General features: G+C 40.3%; 1 protein-coding gene across 1 annotated transcript in view; it reads left to right on the top strand.

Annotated features, from left to right (window-relative positions):
- The window catches only part of LOC133575715 (solute carrier family 22 member 13-like), a 36,354-nt gene that overhangs the window by 8,925 nt on the left and 5,329 nt on the right, over positions 1–22,100 (top strand). Inside the window, exons 8-9 of the mRNA XM_061928507.1 lie at positions 13,211–13,319; positions 14,578–14,784. Of these exons, the coding sequence (XP_061784491.1) occupies positions 13,211–13,319; positions 14,578–14,784 (316 nt within the window). The remainder of the gene's footprint in view (positions 1–13,210; positions 13,320–14,577; positions 14,785–22,100) is intronic.

The raw sequence follows: 22,100 nt of genomic DNA, 5'->3' as shown, positions 1-22,100 counted from the left end.
GATGATTGCTGACGGCTTCAATAAGTTTTTTGTTAATATTGGGCCTGAGCTGGCAACAAAAATCCCAATTAATGATGAACAGCCCATGGAACTTATTGAAAAAAATCCTTACTCGATGTTCCTTACTCCGACTGTCGAAAATACAGATTATTCAGAAAAGCAAGAACAAAACATCACGTGACATTTATGACCTCGACATGAGGACAATCCGGAATGTAGCGGAAGAAATCATCAAACCATTCACATACATCTGCAATTTATCTTTTCAACTTGGACAATTTCCTTCACAAATGAAACTCTCAAAAGTCATCCCCATCTTCAAATCTGGAGACAAACACCACTTCACAAATTATCGGCCCGTCTCCCTTCTGCCACAGTTGTCAAAAATATTGGAAAAATTATTTGATAATAGACTTCGTGGCTTCATTGAAAAGCACACATTATTATATGATTGTCAATATGGGTTCCGACAAAATAGGTCAACTTCATTAGCTTTAAGTGATCTAATAGAGAACATTACTAATGGTATCGAGAAAAACAAATTTGTTTTAGGAATTTTTATTGACCTGCAAAAGGCTTTCGATACCATTGACCACCAGATTTTGGTAAATAAACTGGAAAACTATGGCATAAGGGGAGTGGCAGGGAAATGGCTGAAGAGCTACTTGAATGAGAGACAGCAGATTGTTCAGATCGACCAACATTAATCTACACTCATGAACATAACCTGTGGAGTCCCCCAGGGCTCGATACTAGGACCCACACTATTTATAATGTATATCAATGAAATATGTAAAGTATCAACACTGCTGAAGTTCATCCTCTTTGCTGACGACACAACCATTACATGTGCAGGTGACGACATGAAGCAACTTCTGGCCTCTGTAACTGAGGAGATGATCAAGTTAAAAACTTGGTTTAATACCAACAAATTGTCTCTGAATTTAAAGAAGACCAAAATCATGCTCTTTAGCAATCGCAAAAGTGAAATACCCATCAGGATTGTTATTGATGATTGTGACAGTTTGACCCCACACTGTCACTGTTTGACCTTTGGACTTCCTCACAAACCGTGCACATTTGTTGGGAAGCTCAACATGGACACACAAACATTCAATCTTGTTAGCCAGTGAAAAGCATGTGCTTAACAAACAAATTGCTACCTGTCACTCACCATGGCTCTGAACAATTGACCAAAAGAGTCAGGGTGGGGTTGAGGGCTTTATATAGGTGACCACACCTGCATTCACTAATTGGGCCAAATTTGGGTCGAACCATGATCTTCAAATGCTGGGTGTTACAGAAGGACACTGGACATTTAAAAGTTGTGATGTCTAAGCCTGAATATACTATGTACAAAAATGACTGCTCTACACATGCAAAAGTACTATATGAATACTTTTTAGACATGTGATGGTTATTTATGGTGTAATTTACAAAATAACTGTTTTCTTAATTCCCCCTGTCAAATTGGTCCCAGCTAGTGGGCGGGGCAAAGGGCTATTTAAGTTGGAAAATGCTGTTTTTCTGACAGTCTGCTGTCGGTCACTGCCAGAGGAGGATCTCTGTCCTGAGCAGGAGTTTTGGTCTCCATGCATCAAACATCAACTGAGGTGATTATTTTGATGATGAGATTATGTTGTGTTGTAACCGGTTAAATGAGTTTTGTTGAATGCTAATTGATTTTGCTAAATCTGTTTTGATTAGTTAATTCTTTACTTTGACATATTTGATTATTGATCTTTGATTATGAATACATGTATTTTGATATAATGAATGATTTATCTTTCATTATTCATTTGATATAATGAATGATTTATCTTTCATTATTCATTTGATATAATGAATGATTTATCTTTCATTATATCAAAATACATGTATTCATAATCAAAGGTCAATAATCAAATATGTCAAAGTAAAGAATTAACTAATCAAAACAGATTTAGCAAAATCAATTAGCATTCAACAAAACTCATTTAACCGGTTACAACACAACATAATCTCATCATCAAAATAATCACGTCAGTTGATGTTTGATGCATGGAGACCAAAACTCCTGCTCAGGACAGAGATCCTCCTCTGGCAGTGACTGACAGGAGACTGTCAGAAAAACAGCATTTTCCAACTTAAATAGCCCTTAGCCCCGCCCACTAGCTGGGACCAATTTGACAGGGGGAATTAAGAAAACAGTTATTTTGTAAATTACACCATAAATAACCATCACATGTCTAAAAAGTATTCATATAGTACTTTTGCATGTGTAGAGCAGTCATTTTTGTACATAGTATATTCAGGCTTAGACAACACAACTTTTAAATGTCCAGTGTCCTTCTGTAACACCCAGCATTTGAAGATCATGGTTCGACCCAAATTTGGCCTAATTAGTGAATGCAGGTGTGGTCACCTATATAAAGCCCTCAACCCCACCCTGACTCTTTTGGTCAATTGTTCAGAGCCAAGGTGAGTGACAGGTAGCAATTTGTTTGTTAAGCACATGCTTTTCACTGGCTAACAAGATTGAATGTTTGTGTGTCCATGTTGAGCTTCCCAACAAATGTGCACGGTTTGTGAGGAAGTCCAAAGGTCAAACAGTGACAGTGTGGGGTCAAACTGTCACATTACCTCCCTCCTCTCCAGCGACAGCAAGTCCAGGGAGACGAGACAGGTAATCAGCTAGCAAGTTAGTTTTGCCAGCTCGATGTGTAACGTTGAAGCAATAGGGCTGTAACGCCAAGTACCATCTGGTGACACGGGAGTTCTTATCCCTCATGGAGTTGATCCAGCTCAATGCCCGGTGGTCTGTTTCCAGATCAAAGGTCCGTCCCAGAAGGTAATAACGTAGGCTGTCCAATGCCCACTTGATGGCAAGACATTACTTTTCGATGGCAGAGTACCTAGTTTCTCTGGGATGCAGTTTACGGCTCAGATATAGAAGCGGTTGTTCCTCGCCCTCCTTTCCTTGGGCTAGAACGGCTACAAGGCCCACACCAGAGGCATCAACTTGAACAAGGAATCGCTGGTTGAAGTCAGGACTTTGTAAGACTGGAGAAGAGCATAGAATAGTTTTGACATTCGTGAAGGCAGTTTCACATGTGTCTGTCCATTTGACTGGATTAGAGGATGCTTTGGTTGTCAGCTTGACAAGAGGAGCTGTGATGGTAGAGAAGTGGGGAACAAATCTTCTGTACCACCCGGAAAGCCCCAAGAATGACCGGACCTGCTTCTTTGTCCGGGGTCTAGGACTGTCTTGGATAGCCTTCACCTTGTCCACCTGAGGACGTATCTGCCCGTTGCCAAGATGGTAACCTAGGTAACACACCTCAGTTTTGGCCCACTCACATTTCTGGGTGTTAAGAGTGAGCCCGGCAGAACGGATCCGGAGCAGGACTTGACGCAGATGAGAGAGGTGGTCTTTCCAGGAAGTGCTGAAAACCACCACATCATCGAGATAGGCAGCAGAGAACTGGCCACACCCCTGCAGAACGCGATCCATTAGCCGTTGAAATGTTGCGGGGGCTCCATGGAGTCCGAACGGCATAACCGTGTAATGATAGAGACCCTTTGGTCCACGGAAGGCAGTGTACTCCCTTGACTCCTTCTCTAAAGAGACTTGCCAGTATCCCTTACACAGGTCAAGGGTGGTGATGAACACAGCTTTGCCGAGCTTCTCAAGAAGTTCATCAATACGTGGCATGGGATAAGCATCGAATTTAGAAACGGCGTTCACTTTGCGTAGGTCACTACATACTCGTATTGTATTGTCTTTTTTAGGAACAAGGACAATGGGGTTACACCACTCACTGTTTGAGGGTTCAATCACTCCTAGATCCAGCATGGTTTGGATTTCATGGTTGAGGGGCTCCACCAGCCGCTCAGGCACTCTGTAGGGGCGCTGACGGATAGGTGTTGGGTTTTTTAAATGAATGACATGTTCAATTAGTGGAGTTCTTCCTGGCTTTCCACTGAACAATACGGGGAATTCTTCACACACTTGCAATAATTTAAGGGCAGATTGTGCAGACAAGTGACTAACATCAGGTTTCTGTGGTGTAGTGAGCATGGACAGATCTGTCTCTTCCACATCATCCTCCATTTCCACTTCCCGTACCAGCATCACCTTTTCCTCTTGCAACTCCTTGCTTTGAGTAGGTACTTGACTGGCCTGGACATCCTTTCCTTCCACAGAGGATTTCCTCTCCTTCCATTCCTTCAGAAGGTTGATGTGGTACACTTGGGATGCCTTTCCTTTCTTTGGATGTGAGATCTCATAAGTGACTGGACCAGCTTGTCTGACCACGGAGTAAGGACCTTTCCATTGGGCCAGCAGTTTATGACGCGAGGTTGGAAGCGACAGCATGACCTTTTGACCTGGCTGTAGCACCCTACAACGTGCTTTTTGGTCATACCAGGTCTTCTGTTTCAAGGGGCAGACTGGGGCTCGATGCCCTGGCTGTTGGCAGTGGTAGCAGATGAGATCCTTCACTGGACTCTGTCTCGGGAGCAGTCTGTTGTCCCCTGAGGTGCTGTAACCACCTGCTTTCTGCACACCTCTTTGGTGTGACAGGTCGGCTGCACCTTGAGCTGCTACACGGTTGTTCTGCTGCCTTGGCATTCGGAGTCCTTTACGAGCATTCAAGTACTGGCCTGCAAGTTTAGATAATGAAAGATTTATCTTTCATTATTCATTTGATATAATGAATGATTTATCTTTCATTATATCAAAATACATGTATTCATAATCAAAGGTCAATAATCAAATATGTAAAAGTAAAGAATTAACTAATCAAAACAGATTTAGCAAAATCAATTAGCATTCAACAAAACTCATTTAACCGGTTACAACACAACATAATCTCATCATCAAAATAATCACGTCAGTTGATGTTTGATGCATGGAGACCAAAACTCCTGCTCAGGACAGCGATCCTCCTCTGGCAGTGACCAACAGCAGACTGTCAGAAAAACAGCATTTTCCAACTTAAATAGCCCTTAGCCCCGCCCACTAGCTGGGACCAATTTGACAGGGGGAATTAAGAAAACAGTTATTTTGTAAATTACACCATAAATAACCATCACATGTCTAAAAAGTATTCATATAGTACTTTTGCATGTGTAGAGCAGTCATTTTTGTACATAGTATATTCAGGCTTAGACAACACAACTTTTAAATGTCCAGTGTCCTTCTGTAACACCCAGCATTTGAAGATCATGGTTCGACCCAAATTTGGCCTAATTAGTGAATGCAGGTGTGGTCACCTATATAAAGCCCTCAACCCCACCCTGACTCTTTTGGTCAATTGTTCAGAGCCATAGTGAGTGACAGGTAGCAATTTGTTTGTTAAGCACATGCTTTTCACTGGCTAACAAGATTGAATGTTTGTGTGTCCATGTTGAGCTTCCCAACAAATGTGCACGGTTTGTGAGGAAGTCCAAAGGTCAAACAGTGACAGTGTGGGGTCAAACTGTCACTGAGAGTTTGACTTTTGATTATTTTTAATATGCTTATTTTGATTAATTATATAGGCCTATTTAACGCATGCAACTTTGAAATGTATTTAGAATATAAATGTACTATATATAATATACGATACTAATATTGCCTCTATTTATTACCATTACAGATTGTGGGTGCTTTGTTTTTCCTGTCGTTGTTCACCTTTTGACACTTTTTGGGATTTCAATAAATGTTTGTAAACTGTTACCAACTGCGTGCCTTGCCATCCTTGATTTGAAAGTCTGGTTTGCAAAGGTTACATTACCTTCACCCAAGCCGGGGTGTGACAATGATACACCAATAGAATATGTTCAACAAAATTCATTCTTGGGAGTGGTAATAGATGAAAATATATCATGGAAGCCTCATATAAATTACCTGAGGACAAAAGTTGCTAAATGTGTTGGAATGATGAGGAGATCATGTCATTTATTTAACACCAATGCTCTGCTTTTATTGTATCATTCATTTATTATGTCATATCTAAACTATTGTGTTGAAGTCTGGGGAAATTGTTATAAATCCCATCTACAGCCTTTAGTCACTCTGCAGAAAAAGGCCATTAGGATTGTGTCCAATGTTCACTACTTACATCATTCAAATCCACTATTCATGGAGTTAAAGCAACTTAAACTGCACGATGTGATCAATTTTAAAACTGCTCAAATTATGTTTAGGGCATCCCAAAACTCTCTACCATCCAATATACAAAACCTATTCCAGGATAGAGATGCTCACCATAGTTACAGTCTAAGAGGAAACAACAAATTATATTTGCCTAAATTTAGAACAACTTTAAAATCAATGTGCATTTCAGTGCGTGGAGTCAGTCTGTGGAACAACTTAGGGGACGAGTTAAAAACATGTTATAACATGATTCAATTTAAAAGACTGTTTAAAAAAGAAGTACTGAAGAAGTACGAGGAGGAAAGAGAGTGATTCCCTCAGCACAGAGCAATGAGAGAGAGGTGTATGGTCAGTGAGTGTTTGGGCCCGTCTGTGTGTGTGTGTGTGTGTGTGTGTGTGTGTGTGTGTGTGTGTGTGTGTGTGTGTGTGTGTGTGTGTGTGTGTGTGTGTGTGTGTGTGTGTGTGTGTGTGTGTGTGTGTTTTGTCTCGTCTTGTCATAGTAACAGTGGTACTATTGTATTGTTAGTGTACAGGAGCTTTTCTTGTTTTTGTTTGTATGGTATTGTTCTTGTATTATATTGTTTATGTTAAATGTGGAATGAGTGAGAGGGGTTGGGATAGTATAAGCATCTGCTTCATCCAACCCCTTTTCAAGCCTTGCATAAATGTCCCTGCCAAAATGTTTAAAAAAAAATGTGTGTTGTTGTACTGTGCAGGTTTGAAATAAATAATTCATTCATTCATTCATTCATTCACATTAAAGTTGCTTTATTACAAGCGAGCGTCATTATACAGGACTGCAGTACCTGGAGGAGGTCAGGTCAGAAAAATGAAGCACTCCTAACTTACTAACTAACATAAAAGTTGCTTTATTACCAGCAAGCGTCATTATACAGGGCCGCAGTACCTGGAGGAGGTCAGGTCAAAAAAATTAGACACTCCTAACTTGCTAACTAACTAACCTAAAAGTTGCTTTATTACAAGCGAGTGTCATTATACAGGACTGCAGTACCTGGAGGAGGTCAGGTCAGAAAAATGAAGCACTCCTAACTTACTAACTAACATAAAAGTTGCTTTATTACCAGCAAGCGTCATTATACAGGGCCGCAGTACCTGGAGGAGGTCAGGTCAGAAAAATTAGACACTCCTAACTTGCTAACTAACTAACCTAAAAGTTGCTTTATTACAAGCGAGTGTCATTATACAGGACTGCAGTACCTGGAGGAGGTCAGGTCAGAAAAATTAGTCACTCTTAACTTGCTAACTAACTAACCTAAAAGTTGCTTTATTACAAGCGAGCGTCATTATACAGGACTGCAGTACCTGGAGGAGGTCAGGTCAGAAAAATGAAGCACTCCTAATTTACTAACAAACATAAAAGTTGCTTTATTACCAGCAAGCGTCATTATACAGGGCTGCAGTTCCTGGAGGAGGTCAGGTCAGAAAACTTAGACACTCATAACTTGCTAACTAACTAACCTAAAAGTTGCTTTATTACAAGCGAGCGTCATTATACAGGACTGCAGTACCTGGAGGAGGTCAGGTCAGAAAACTTAGACACTCCTAACTTGCTAACTAACTAACTAACCTAAAAGTTGCTTTATTACAAGCGAGTGTCATTATACAGGACTGCAGTACCTGGAGGAGGTCAGGTCAGAAAAATTAGACACTCCTAACTTGCTAACTAACTAACCTAAAAGTTGCTTTATTACAAGTGAGTGTCATTATACAGGACTGCAGTACCTGGAGGAGGTCAGGTCAGAAAAATTAGACACTCCTAACTTGCTAACTAATTAACTAACCCAAAAGTTGCATTATTACAAGCAAGCGTCATTAAACAGGACTGCAGTACCTGGAGGAGGTCAGGTCAGAAAAATTAGACACTCCTACCATACTAACTACCCTAAAAGTGGCATTATTACAAGCAAGCGTCATTATACAGGGCTGCAGTTCCTGGAGGAGGTCAGGTCAGAAAAATTAGACACTCCTAACTTGCTAACTAACTAACCTAAAAGTTGCTTTATTACAAGCGAGCGTCATTATACAGGATTGCAGTACCTGGAGGAGGTCAGGTCGGAAAAATTAGGCACTCTTAACTTGCTAACTAACTAACTAACATAAAAGTTGCTTCATTACAAGCGAGCGTCATTACACAGGACTGCAGTACCTGGAGGAGGTCAGGTCAGAAAACTTAGACACTCCTAACTTGCTAACTAATTAACTAACCTAAAAGTTGCATTATTACAAGCAAGCGTCATTAAACAGGACTGCAGTACCTGGAGGAGGTCAGGTCAGAAAACTTAGACACTCCTAACTTGCTAACTAACTAACCTAAAAGTTGCTTTATTACAAGCGAGTGTCATTATACAGGACTGCAGTACCTGGAGGAGGTCAGGTCAGAAAAATTAGACACTCCCAACTTGCTAACTAACTAACCTAAAAGTTGCTTTATTACAAGTGAGTGTCATTATACAGGACTGCAGTACCTGGAGGAGGTCCGGTCAGAAAAATTAGACACTCCTAACTTGCTAACTAACTAACCTAAAAGTTGCTTTATTACCAGCAAGCGTCATTATACAGGGCTGCAGTTCCTGGAGGATGTCAGGTCAGAAAAATTAGACACTCCTAACTTGCTAACTAACTAACCTAAAAGTTGCTTTATTACAAGTGAGCGTCATTATACAGGGCTGCAGTACCTGGAGGAGGTCAGGTCAGAAAAATTAGACACTCCTAACTTGCTAACTAATTAACTAACCTAAAAGTTGCATTATTACAAGCAAGCGTCATTAAACAGGACTGCAGTACCTGGAGGAGGTCAGGTCAGAAAAATTAGACACTCCTACCTTACTAACTAACTAACCTAAAAGTTGCTTTATTACCAGCAAGCGTCATTATACAGGGCTGCAGTTCCTGGAGGAGGTCAGGTCAGAAAAATTAGACACTCCTAACTTGCTAACTAATTAACTAACCTAAAAGTTGCATTATTACAAGCAAGCGTCATTAAACAGGACTGCAGTACCTGGAGGAGGTCAGGTCAGAAAAATTAGACACTCCTACCTTACTAACTAACATAAAAGTTGCTTTATTACAAGCGAGCGTCATTATACAGGACTGCAGTACCTGGAGGAGGTCAGGTCAGAAAAATTAGGCACTCCTAACTTGCTATAACTAACTAACCTAAAAGTTGCTTAAATACTAGCGAGCGTCATTATACAGGACTGCAGTACCTGGAGGAGGTCAGGTCAGAAAAATGAAGCACTCTTAACTTGCTAACTAATTAACTAACCTAAAAGTTGCTTTATTACAAGCGAGTGTCATTATACAGGGCTGCAGTTCCTGGAGGAGGTCAGGTCAGAAAAATTAGTCCCTCCTAACTTGCTAACTAACTAACCTAAAAGTTACTTTATTACAAGCGAGCGTCATTATACAGGACTGCAGTACCTGGAGGAGGTCACGTCAGAAAAATTAGGCACTCCTAACTTGCTATAACTAACTAACCTAAAAGTTGCTTTATTACAAGCGAGCGTCATTATACAGGACTGCAGTTCCTGGAGGAGGTCCGGTCAGAAAAATTAGACACTCCTAACTTGCTAACTAACTAACATAAAAGTTGCTTTATTACAAGCGAGTGTCATTATACAGGACTGCAGTACCTGGAGGAGGTCAGGTCAGAAAAAATTAGTCATTGCTAACTAATTAACCTAAATGTTGCTTTATTACAAGTGAGTGTCATTATACAGGACTGCAGTACCTGGAGGAGGTCAGGTCAGAAAAATTAGACACTCCTACCTTACTAACTAACATAAAAGTTCCTTTATTACAAGCGAGCGTCATTAAACAGGACTGCAGTACCAGGAGGAGGTCAGGTCAGAAAAATGAAGCACTCCTAATTTACTAACTAACATAAAAGTTGCTTTATTACCAGCAAGCGTCATTATACAGGACTGCAGTACCTGGAGGAGGTCAGGTCGGAAAAATTAGACACTCCTAACTTGCTAACTAACTAACTAACTAACCTAAAAGTTGCTTTATTACAAGCGAGCGTCATTAAACAGGACTGCAGTACCTGAAGGAGGTTAGGTCAGAAAAATTAGACACTCCTAACTTGCTAACTAAAAAACATTAAAGTTGCTTTATTACAAGCGAGTGTCATTATACAGGACTGCAGTACCTGGAGGAGGTCAGGTCAGAAAAATGAAGCACTCCTAATTTACTAACTAACATAAAAGTTGCTTTATTACCAGCAAGCGTCATTATACAGGACTGCAGTACCTGGAGGAGGTCAGGTCAGAAAAAATAGACACTCCTACCTTGCTAACTAACTAACATAAAAGTTGCTTTATTACAAGCGAGTGTCATTATACAGGACTGCAGTACCTGGAGGAGGTCAGGTCAGAAAAATTAAGCACTCCTAATTTACTAACTAACATAAAAGTTGCTTTATTACCAGCAAGCGTCATTATACAGGACTGCAGTACCTGGAGGAGGTCAGGTCAGAAAAATTAGACACTCCTAACTTGCTAACTAACTAACATAAAAGTTGCTTTATTACAAGCGAGTGTCATTATACAGGACTGCAGTACCTGGAGGAGGTCAGGTCAGAAAAATGAAGCACTCCTAATTTACTAACTAACATAAAAGTTACTTTATTACCAGAAAGCGTCATTATACAGGACTGCAGTACCCGGAGGAGGTCAGGTCAGAAAAATTAGACACTCCTAACTTGCTAACTAACTAACTAACTAACTAACCTAAAAGTTGCTTTATTACAAGCGAGCGTCATTAAACAGGACTGCAGTACCTGAAGGAGGTCAGGTCAGAAAAATTAGACACTCCTAACTTGCTAACTAACAAACATTAAAGTTGCTTTATTACAAGCGAGCGTCATTATACAGGACTGCAGTACCTGGAGGAGGTCAGGTCAGAAAAATGAAGCACTCCTAATTTACTAACTAACATAAAAGTTGCTTTATTACCAGCAAGCGTCATTATACAGGACTGCAGTACCTGGAGGAGGTCAGGTCAGAAAAATTAGACACTCCTAACTTGCTAACTAACTAACATAAAAGTTGCTTTATTACAAGCGAGTGTCATTATACAGGACTGCAGTACCTGGAGGAGGTCAGGTCAGAAAAATGAAGCACTCCTAATTTACTAACTAACATAAAAGTTGCTTTATTACCAGAAAGCGTCATTATACAGGACTGCAGTACCTGGAGGAGGTCAGGTCAGAAAAATTAGACACTCCTAACTTGCTAACTAACTAACTAACTAACTAACCTAAAAGTTGCTTTATTACAAGCGAGCGTCATTAAACAGGACTGCAGTACCTGAAGGAGGTCAGGTCAGAAAAATTAGACACTCCTAACTTGCTAACTAACAAACATTAAAGTTGCTTTATTACAAGCGAGTGTCATTATACAGGACTGCAGTTCCTGGAGGAGGTCAGGTCAGAAAAATTAAACACTCCTACCTTGCTAACTAATTAACTAACCTAAAAGTTGCATTATTACAAGCAAGCATCATTAAACAGGACTGCAGTACCTGGAGGAGGTCAGGTCAGAAAAATTAGGCACTCCTAACTTGCTAACTAACTAACTAACATAAACGTTGCTTTATTACAAGCGAGCGTCATTATACAGGACTGCAGTACCTGGAAGAGGTCACGTCAGAAAAAATTAGTTACTCCTAACTTGCTAACTAACTAACCTAAATGTTGCTTTATTACAAGCGAGTGTCATTATACAGGACTGCAGTACCTGGAGGAGGTCACGTCAGAAAAAATTAGTCACTCCTAACTTGCTAACTAACTAACCTAAATGTTGCTTTATTACAAGCGAGTGTCATTATACAGGACTGCAGTACCTGGAGGAGGTCAGGTCAGAAAAATGAAGCACTCCTAACTCACTAACTAACATAAAAGTTGCTTTATTACCAGCAAGCGTCATTATACAGGGCTGCAGTTCCTGGAGGAGGTCAGGTCAGAAAAATTAGACACTCCTAACTTGCTAACTAACTAACCTAAAAGTTGCTTTATTACAAGCGAGTGTCATTATACAGGACTGCAGTACCTGGAGGAGGTCAGGTCAGAAAAATTAGGCACTCCTAACTTGCTAACTAACTATCCTAAAAGTTGCTTTATTGCAAGTGAGTGTCATTATACAGGACTGCAGTACCTGGAAGAGGTCAGGTCAGAAAAATGACTCACTCCTAACTTGCTAGCTAACTAACTAACCTGCTCAGTGGCCTTGTGGTTAGAGTCTCCGCCCTGAGACGGGAAGGTCGTGAGTTCATACCAAAGACTATAAAAATGGGAACCATTACCTCCCTCCCACTCAGCATCAAGGGTTGGAATTGGGGGGTTGAACCACCAAAATGATTCCCGAGCGCGGCCACCGCTGCTACTCACTACTCCCCACACCTTCCAGGGGGTGGAACAAGGGGATGGGTCAAATGCAGAGGATAATTTCACCACACCTAGTGTGTGTGTGAGACTATCGTTGGTACTTTAATTTTAACTTTCACTTGGAGAAGCCAAACCATCAGTTTGTATATTCCTTCTTCCTGTCCCTGTGTGAGTGCTCAGTCAGGAGAGCACATCCTGACCATAAAAGGAGAAGTTTGTGTGTAAGTGTCTGAACATGTAGTCTCTTCTCAAGGATAGGGCTATCATGTTTGCATTCTATCCAATCCAGTGATCCAATCCACCTGCGAATATCAAACTAAAGGGCCTTATCTTATTATGTGCTCTAACTGCAATACCACTATTTGCTTTCTCTAAGATGAATATAAACATTCACCAAATGCAAAACATAATTTTCTGAACCAGCAGTTGGGTTGAAATTGGGTTATTTTTTAACCCGACATTTTTTAGTGTGTAAATTGAGGCTGACAGATTGAAAAATAGGAGTAATGGACAGGAAATTATACAAAATACAAGAAAGTAATGATCACGGTCATGCTTAAGAGGCTTTGTTTACAATAGGGTCAACAAGTTATTGTGTCTTTTTTTTGCACTTAGCATGTAAAAATGTGTGTTTATCCACTTCTAAAGCCTCTTGAATGTGATGATGCCTTCTTCTGTTCAAGCAAATGCCGTTGCTGTGACCACGCTGGCAACGTTAGGACGCTTCACGTTCTTCTGGGCGTTAACCATATGCAATGTTTATCTTCAGGAGTTATTCCCAACGTCTTGTCGGTAAGATCCCCCCTTATGAACACTTCATCTATTTTCCTGTAGTTGCACAAGGCGAAACCCAAATACAAATACAAAACCCAAAACCAGTGGCACGTTGTGTAAACCGTAAATAAAAACCGAATTTGCAAATCCTTTTCAACTTATATTCAATTGAATAGACTGCAAAGACAAGATATTTAATGCTCACACTGAGAAACTTCATTTTATTTTGCAAATTATCATTAACTTGGAATTGAATGGCAGCAATGCATTGCAAAAAAGGCCAGCCTAACACGTGGTTTGGCATTGTCTTGCTGAAATAAGCAGGGGCGTCCATGATAACGTTGCTTGATTGGCAACATATGTTGCTCCAAACCCTGTATGTACCTTTCAGCATTAATGGTGCCTTCACAGACGTGTAAGTTACCCATGTCTTGGGCATTAATACACCCCCATACCATCACACATGCTGGCTTTTCAACTTTGCGCCTAGAACAATCCGGATGGTTCTTTTCCTCTTTGGTCCGGAGGACACAACGTCCACAGTTTCCAGAAATGTGGACTCGTCAGACCACAGAACACTTTTCCACTTTGCATCAGTCCGTCTTAGATAAGCTCGGGCCCAGCGAAGCCGGTGCCGTTTCTGGGTGTTGTTGATAAATGGCTTTTCGCTTTCGTTTTAACTTGCACTTTACTTGTAGTTACTGACAGTGGTTTTCTGAAGTTTTCAGTGGTGATATCCTTTACACACTGATGTCGCTTTTTGATGCAGTACCGCCTGAGGGATCCAAGGTCTGTAATATCATCGCTTACGTGCAGTGATTTCTCCAGATTCTCTGAACCCTTTGATGATATTACGGTGAAATTATGGTGAAATCCCTAAAATCCTTGCATTAGCCCGTTGAGAAATGTTCTTAAACTGTTCACGTATTTGTTCACAAAGGTGGTGACCCTCGCCCCGTCCTTGCTTGTGAATGACTGAGAATTTCATGGAAGCTGCTTTTATACCCAATCATGGCACCCACCTGTTCCCAATTAGCCTGTTCACCTGTGGGATGCTCCAAATAAGTGTTTGATGAGCATTCCTCAACTTTATCAGTCTTTTTTGCCACTTGCGCCAGCTTTTTTCGAAACATGTTGCAGGCCTGAAATTCCAAATGAGCTAATATTTGTAAAAAATAACAAAGTTTTCCACTGGTTTTAGGGTTTGTACAAAAATGCTGACCGAACTTCAGATTACATTCTCGGACCGAAGTTCTACTACTTGTTCTTGTTTCAGACAAACAGCCTTCGGTTTGGGCACCATCTTGTGCCGGGTTGGCAGTCTTATTGCTCCGTTGATCAACATGTTGGCGATGTACCACTGGTCAATACCCACCGTAAGTTTCAGCGTCCTCATATTGATCAGCGGGGGTCTCAGCTTCCTGCTTCCCGAGACCCGCGGGACTGAGCAACCGGAGACGACGGAGGAGGTGGAGAGAAACCGGTAAGCATTTTTGGAAGTGAGCAAAATATGTGAAAAGCAAAACAAATATGTTTTGAAATACATACAAACTTCTTTGTGTGGCTCTTTTTTGGTTTTATGTCAGAATAGGGATGTCCCGATACCAATATCTTGGTACCGGTACCGGTACCAAAATGTATTTCGATACTTTTCTGAATAAAGGTGACCACAGAAAATGGCATTATTGGCTTTATTTTAACAAAAAATCTTAGGGTACATTAAACATATGTTTATTTTTGCAATTTAGTCCTTAAATAAGATAGTGAACTTACTAGACAACTTGTCTTTTAGTAATAAGTAAACAAACAAAGGCTCCTGGTTAGTCCTCCTCAGTATTTTCAGCTTCAGAAAATAAGGATTTGAATCCTCATGTGTCCAAAAATAGTCATTGTCTGTTACCAACTCTGCCATGATTAGAACACAATCGTATTTGTTTTCGTACTTAGGAACACACATTTGTTGCCATAAGTCAAAGTTTCACACTCTCTTCATTCTCGCTTCTAGAAGCCGTAGTTTCTCCTCAGTATATTCAGCTTGAAAAAAATTATGATTTGAATCCTCATGTGTCCAAAAATAGTCATTGTCTGTTACCAACTCTGCCATGATTAGAACACAATCGTGTTTGTTTCCGGACGTAGGAACACACATTTATTGCCAGAAGTCAACGTTTCACACTTTCTTTGTTCTCGCTTCTAGAAGCAGTAGTTTTTCCTCAGCATATTCAGCTTAAAAAAATTATGATTTTAATCCTCATGTGTCTAAAAATAGTTGTTGTCTGTTAACAACTCTGCCATGATTACAACACAATCGTGTTTGTTTCCGGACGTAGGAACACACATTTGTTGCCTGAAGTCAACGTTTCACACTCTCTTCGTTCTCGCTTTTAGAAGCAGTAGTTCCTCCTCAGTATATTCAGCTTAAAAAAAATTATGATTTGAATCCTCATGTGTCCAAAAATAGTCATTACCTGTTAGCAACTCTGCCGTGATTAGAACACAATCGTGTTTGTTTCCGGACGTAGGAACACACATTTGTTGCCGGAAGTCAACGTTTCACACCCTATTCGTTCTCGCTTCTAGAGGCAGTAGTTCCACCTCAGTATATTCAGCTTAAAAAAATAATGATTTGAATCCTCATGTGTCCAAAAATAGTCGTTGTCTGTTACCAACTCTGCCATGATTAGAACACAATCGTGTTTGTTTCCGGACGTAGGAACACACATTTGTTGCAGAAGTCAACGTTTCACACTCTCTTCGTTCTCGCTTCTAGAGGCAGTAGTTCCTCCTCAGTATACTCAGCTTCAAAAAATAGGGATTTGAATCCTCATGTGTCCAAAAAAAGTCGTTGCCTGTTAGCAACTCTGCCGTGATTAGAACACAATCGTGTTTGTTTCCGGACATAGGAACACACATTTGTTGCAGAAGTCAACGTTTCACACTCTCTTCGTTCTCGCTTCTAGAAGCCGTAGTTTCTCCTCAGTATTTTCAGCTTAAAAAAAATTATGATTTGAATTCTCATGTGGCTAAAAATAGTCGTTGTCTGTTACCAACTCTGCCATGATTAGAACACAATCGTGTTTGTTTCCGGACGTAGGAACTCACATTTGTTGCCAGAAGTCAACGTTTCACACTCTCTTCATTCTCGCTTCAAAAAGCAGTCGTTCCTCCTCAGTATATTCAGCTTAAAAAAAAAAAAGATTTGAATCCTCACGTGTCCAAAAATAGTCGTTGTCTGTTACCAACTCTGCAATCATTAGAACACAATCGTGTTTGTTTCCGGACGTAGGAACACACAATTGTTGCCAGAAGTCAACGTTTCACACTCTCTTCGTTCTCGCTTCTAGACGCAGTAGTTCCACCTCAGTATATTCAGCTTAAAAAAATAATGATTTGAATCCTCATGTGTTCAAAAATAGTCGTTGTCTGTTACCAACTCTGCCATGATTAGATCACAATCGTGTTTGTTCCCGGATGTAGGAACACACATTTGTTGCCTGAAGTCAACGTTTCACACTCTCTTCATTCTCGCTTCTAGAAGCCGTAGTTTCTCCTCAGTATCTTCAGCTTAAAAAAATTATGATTTGAGTCCTCATGTGGCTAAAAATAGTCGTTGTCTGTTACCAACTCTACAATCATTAGAACACAATCGTGTTTGTTTCCGGACATAGGAACACACATTTGTTGCCAGAAGTTAACGTTTCACACTCTCTTCGTTCTCGCTTCTAGAGGCAGTAGTTCCTCCTCAGTATACTCAGCTTCAAAAAATAGGGATTTGAATCCTCATGTGTCCAAAAAAAGTCGTTGCCTGTTAGCAACTCTGCCGTGATTAGAACACAATCGTGTTTGTTTCCGGACATAGGAACACACATTTGTTGCCAGAAGTCAACGTTTCACACTCTATTCGTTCTCGCTTCTAGAGGCAGTAGTTCCACCTCAGTATATTCAGCTTAAAAAAATAATGATTTGAATCCTCATGTGTCCAAAAATAGTCGTTGCCTGTTACCAACTCTGCCATGATTAGAACACAATCGTGTTTGTTACCGGACGTGGGAACACACATTTGTTGCAGAAGTCAACGTTTCACACTCTCTCCGTTCTCGCTTCTAGAGGCAGTAGTTCCTCCTCAGTATATTCAGCTTAAAAAAAATAGGGATTTGAATCCTCATGTGTCCAAAAATAGTCGTTGTCTGTTACTAACTCTGCCATGATTAGAACACAATCGTGTTTGTTTCCGGACATAGGAACACACATTTGTTGCCAGAAGTCAACGTTTCACACTCTCTTCGTTCTCGCTTCTAGAAGCAGTAGTTCCTCCTCAGTATACTCAGCTTCAAAAAATAGGGATTTGAATCCTCATGTGTCCAAAAATAGTCGTTGTCTGTTACCAACTCTGCCATGATTAGAACACAATCGTGTTTGTTACCGGACGTATGAACACACATTTGTTGCAGAAGTCAACGTTTCACACTCTCTTCGTTCTCGCTTCTAGAAGCCGTAGTTTCTCCTCAGTATTTTCAGCTTAAAAAAAATTATGATTTGAATTCTCATGTGGCTAAAAATAGTCGTTGTCTGTTACCAACTCTGCCATGATTAGAACACAATCGTGTTTGTTTCCGGACGTAGGAACTCACATTTGTTGCCAGAAGTCAACGTTTCACACTCTCTTCATTCTCGCTTCAAAAAGCAGTCGTTCCTCCTCAGTATATTCAGCTTAAAAAAAAAAAAGATTTGAATCCTCACGTGTCCAAAAATAGTCGTTGTCTGTTACCAACTCTGCAATCATTAGAACACAATCGTGTTTGTTTCCGGACGTAGGAACACACAATTGTTGCCAGAAGTCAACGTTTCACACTCTTCGTTCTCGCTTCTAGACGCAGTAGTTCCACCTCAGTATATTCAGCTTAAAAAAATAATGATTTGAATCCTCATGTGTTCAAAAATAGTCGTTGTCTGTTACCAACTCTGCCATGATTAGATCACAATCGTGTTTGTTCCCGGATGTAGGAACACACATTTGTTGCCTGAAGTCAACGTTTCACACTCTCTTCATTCTCGCTTCTAGAAGCCGTAGTTTCTCCTCAGTATCTTCAGCTTAAAAAAATTATGATTTGAGTCCTCATGTGGCTAAAAATAGTCGTTGTCTGTTACCAACTCTACAATCATTAGAACACAATCGTGTTTGTTTCCGGACATAGGAACACACATTTGTTGCCAGAAGTTAACATTTCACACTCTCTTCGTTCTCGCTTCTAGAAGCAGTAGTTCCTCCTCAGTATATTCAGCTTAAAAAAATAGGGATTTGAATCCTCATGTGTCCAAAAATAGTCATTGTCTGTTACCAACTCTGCCATGATTAGAACACAATCGTGTTTGTTTCCGGACATAGGAACACACATTTGTTGCCAGAAGTCAACATTTCACACATTTTCTTCGTTTTCGCCTGGAGAAGCAGTAGTTCCTCCTAAGTATATTCAGCTTCAAAAAATAGGGATTTGAATCCTCATATGTCCAAAAATAGTTGTTGTCTGTTACCAACTCTGCCGTGATTAGAACATAATCGTGTTTGTTTCCGGACGTAGGAACACACATTTGTTGCCAGAAGTTAACGTTTCACACTCTCTTCGTTCTCGCTTCTAGAAGCAGTAGTTCCTCCTCAGCATGTTCAGCTTAAAAAAATTATGATTTTAATCCTCATGTGTCTAAAAATAGTCGTTGTCTGTTAACAACTCTGCCATGATTACAACACAATCGTGTTTGTTTCCGGACGTAGGAACACACATTTGTTGCCTGACGTCAACGTTTCACACTCTCTTTGTTCTCGCTTTTAGAAGCAGTAGTTCCTCCTCAGTATTTTCAGCTTCAAAAAAAATTATGATTTGAATCCTCATGTGTCCAAAAACAGTCATTGTCTGTTACCAACTCTGCCATGATTAGAACACAATCGTGTTTCTTTCCGGACGTAGGAACACACATTTGTTGCCAGAAGTTAACGTTTCACACTCTCTTCGTTCTCGCTTCTAGAAGCAGTAGTTCCTCCTCAGTATTTTCAGCTTAAAAAAATAATGATATGAATCCTCATGTTTTCAAAAATAGTCGTTGTCTGTTACCAACTCTGCCATGATAAGAACACAATCGTGTTTCTTTCCGGACGTAGGAACACACATTTGTTGCCAGAAGTCAACATTTCACACATTTTCTTCGTTTTCGCCTGGAGAAGCAGTAGTTCCTCCTAAGTATATTCAGCTTCAAAAAATAGGGATTTGAATCCTCATATGTCCAAAAATAGTTGTTGTCTGTTACCAACTCTGCCGTGATTAGAACATAATCGTGTTTGTTTCCGGACGTAGGAACACACATTTGTTGCAGAAGTCAACGTTTCACACTCTCTTCGTTCTCGCTTCTAGAGGCAGTAGTTCCTCCTCAGTATACTCAGCTTCAAAAAATAGGGATTTGAATCCTCATGTGTCCAAAAAAAGTCGTTGCCTGTTAGCAACTCTGCCGTGATTAGAACACAATCGTGTTTGTTTCCGGACGTAGGAACACACATTTGTTGCCAGAAGTCAACGTTTCACATTCTATTTGTTCTCGCTTCTAGAGGCAGTAGTTCCACCTCAGTATATTCAGCTTAAAAAAATAATGATTTGAATCCTCATATGTCCAAAAATAGTCGTTGTCTGTTACCAACTCTGCCATGATTAGAACACAATCGTGTTTGTTACCGGACGTAGGAACACACATTTGTTGCAGAAGTCAACGTTTCACACTCTCTTCGTTCTCGCTTCTAGAGGCAGTAGTTCCTCCTCAGTATACTCAGCTTCAAAAAATAGGGATTTGAATCCTCATGTGTCCAAAAAAAGTCGTTGCCTGTTAGCAACTCTGCCGTGATTAGAACATAATCGTGTTTGTTTCCGGACGTAGGAACACACATTTGTTGCCAGAAGTCAACGTTTCACACTCTATTCGTTCTCGCTTCTAGAGGCAGTAGTTCCACCTCAGTATATTCAGCTTAAAAAAATAATGATTTGAATCCTCATGTGTCCAAAAATAGTCGTTGTCTGTTACCAACTCTGCCATGATTAGAACACAATCGTGTTTGTTACCGGACGTAGGAACACACATTTGTTGCAGAAGTCAACGTTTCACACTCTCTCCGTTCTCGCTTCTAGAGGCAGTAGTTCCTCCTCAGTATACTCAGCTTAAAAAAAATAGGGATTTGAATCCTCATGTGTCCAAAAATAGTCGTTGTCTGTTACTAACTCTGCCATGATTAGAACACAATCGTGTTTGTTTCCGGACATAGGAACACACATTTGTTGCCAGAAGTCAACATTTCACACTCTCTTCGTTCTCGCTTCTAGAAGCAGTAGTTCCTCCTCAGTATACTCAGCTTCAAAAAATAGGGATTTGAATCCTCATGTATCCAAAAATAGTCGTTGTCTGTTACCAACTCTGCCATGATTAGAACACAATCGTGTTTGTTACCGGACGTAGGAACACACATTTGTTGCAGAAGTCAACGTTTCACACTCTCTCCGTTCTCGCTTCTAGAGGCAGTAGTTCCTCCTCAGTATATTCAGCTTAAAAAAAATAGGGATTTGAATCCTCATGTGTCCAAAAATAGTCGTTGTCTGTTACTAACTCTGCCATGATTAGAACACAATCGTGTTTGTTTCCGGACATAGGAACACACATTTGTTGCCAGAAGTCAACATTTCACACTCTCTTCGTTCTCGCTTCTAGAAGCAGTAGTTCCTCCTCAGTATACTCAGCTTCAAAAAATAGGGATTTGAATCCTCATGTGTCCAAAAATAGTCGTTGTCTGTTACCAACTCTGCCATGATTAGAACACAATCGTGTTTGTTACCGGACGTATGAACACACATTTGTTGCAGAAGTCAACGTTTCACACTCTCTTCGTTCTCGCTTCTAGAAGCCGTAGTTTCTCCTCAGTATTTTCAGCTTAAAAAAAATTATGATTTGAATTCTCATGTGGCTAAAAATAGTCGTTGTCTGTTACCAACTCTGCCATGATTAGAACACAATCGTGTTTGTTTCCGGACGTAGGAACTCACATTTGTTGCCAGAAGTCAACGTTTCACACTCTCTTCATTCTCGCTTCAAAAAGCAGTCGTTCCTCCTCAGTATATTCAGCTTAAAAAAAAAAAAGATTTGAATCCTCATGTGTCCAAAAGTAGTCGTTGTCTGTTACCAACTCTACAATCATTAGAACACAATCGTGTTTGTTTCCGGACGTAGGAACACACATTTGTTGCCAGAAGTCAACGTTTCACACTCTCTCCGTTCTCGCTTCTGGACGCAGTAGTTCCACCTCAGTATATTCAGCTTAAAAAAATAATGATTTGAATCCTCATGTGTTCAAAAATAGTCGTTGTCTGTTACCAACTCTGCCATGATTAGATCACAATCGTGTTTGTTCCCGGATGTAGGAACACACATTTGTTGCCTGAAGTCAACGTTTCACACTCTCTTCATTCTCGCTTCTAGAAGCCGTAGTTTCTCCTCAGTATATTCAGCTTAAAAAAAATTATGATTTGAGTCCTCATGTGGCTAAAAATAGTCGTTGTCTGTTACCAACTCTACAATCATTAGAACACAATCGTGTTTGTTTCCGGACGTAGGAACACACATTTGTTGCCAGAAGTTAACATTTCACACTCTCTTCGTTCTCGCTTCTAGAAGCAGTAGTTCCTCCTCAGTACTATTAGCTTAAAAAAATAGGGATTTGAATCCTCATGTGTCCAAAAATAGTTGTTGTCAGTTACCAACTCTGCCATGATT

The sequence above is a fragment of the Nerophis lumbriciformis genome, linkage group LG03, assembly GCF_033978685.3.
Source record: "Nerophis lumbriciformis linkage group LG03, RoL_Nlum_v2.1, whole genome shotgun sequence".
NCBI lineage: Eukaryota > Metazoa > Chordata > Actinopteri > Syngnathiformes > Syngnathidae > Nerophis > Nerophis lumbriciformis.
The sequence above is the reverse complement of the archived record's forward strand: the minus strand, read 5'-3'. Positions and strand labels throughout refer to the sequence as shown.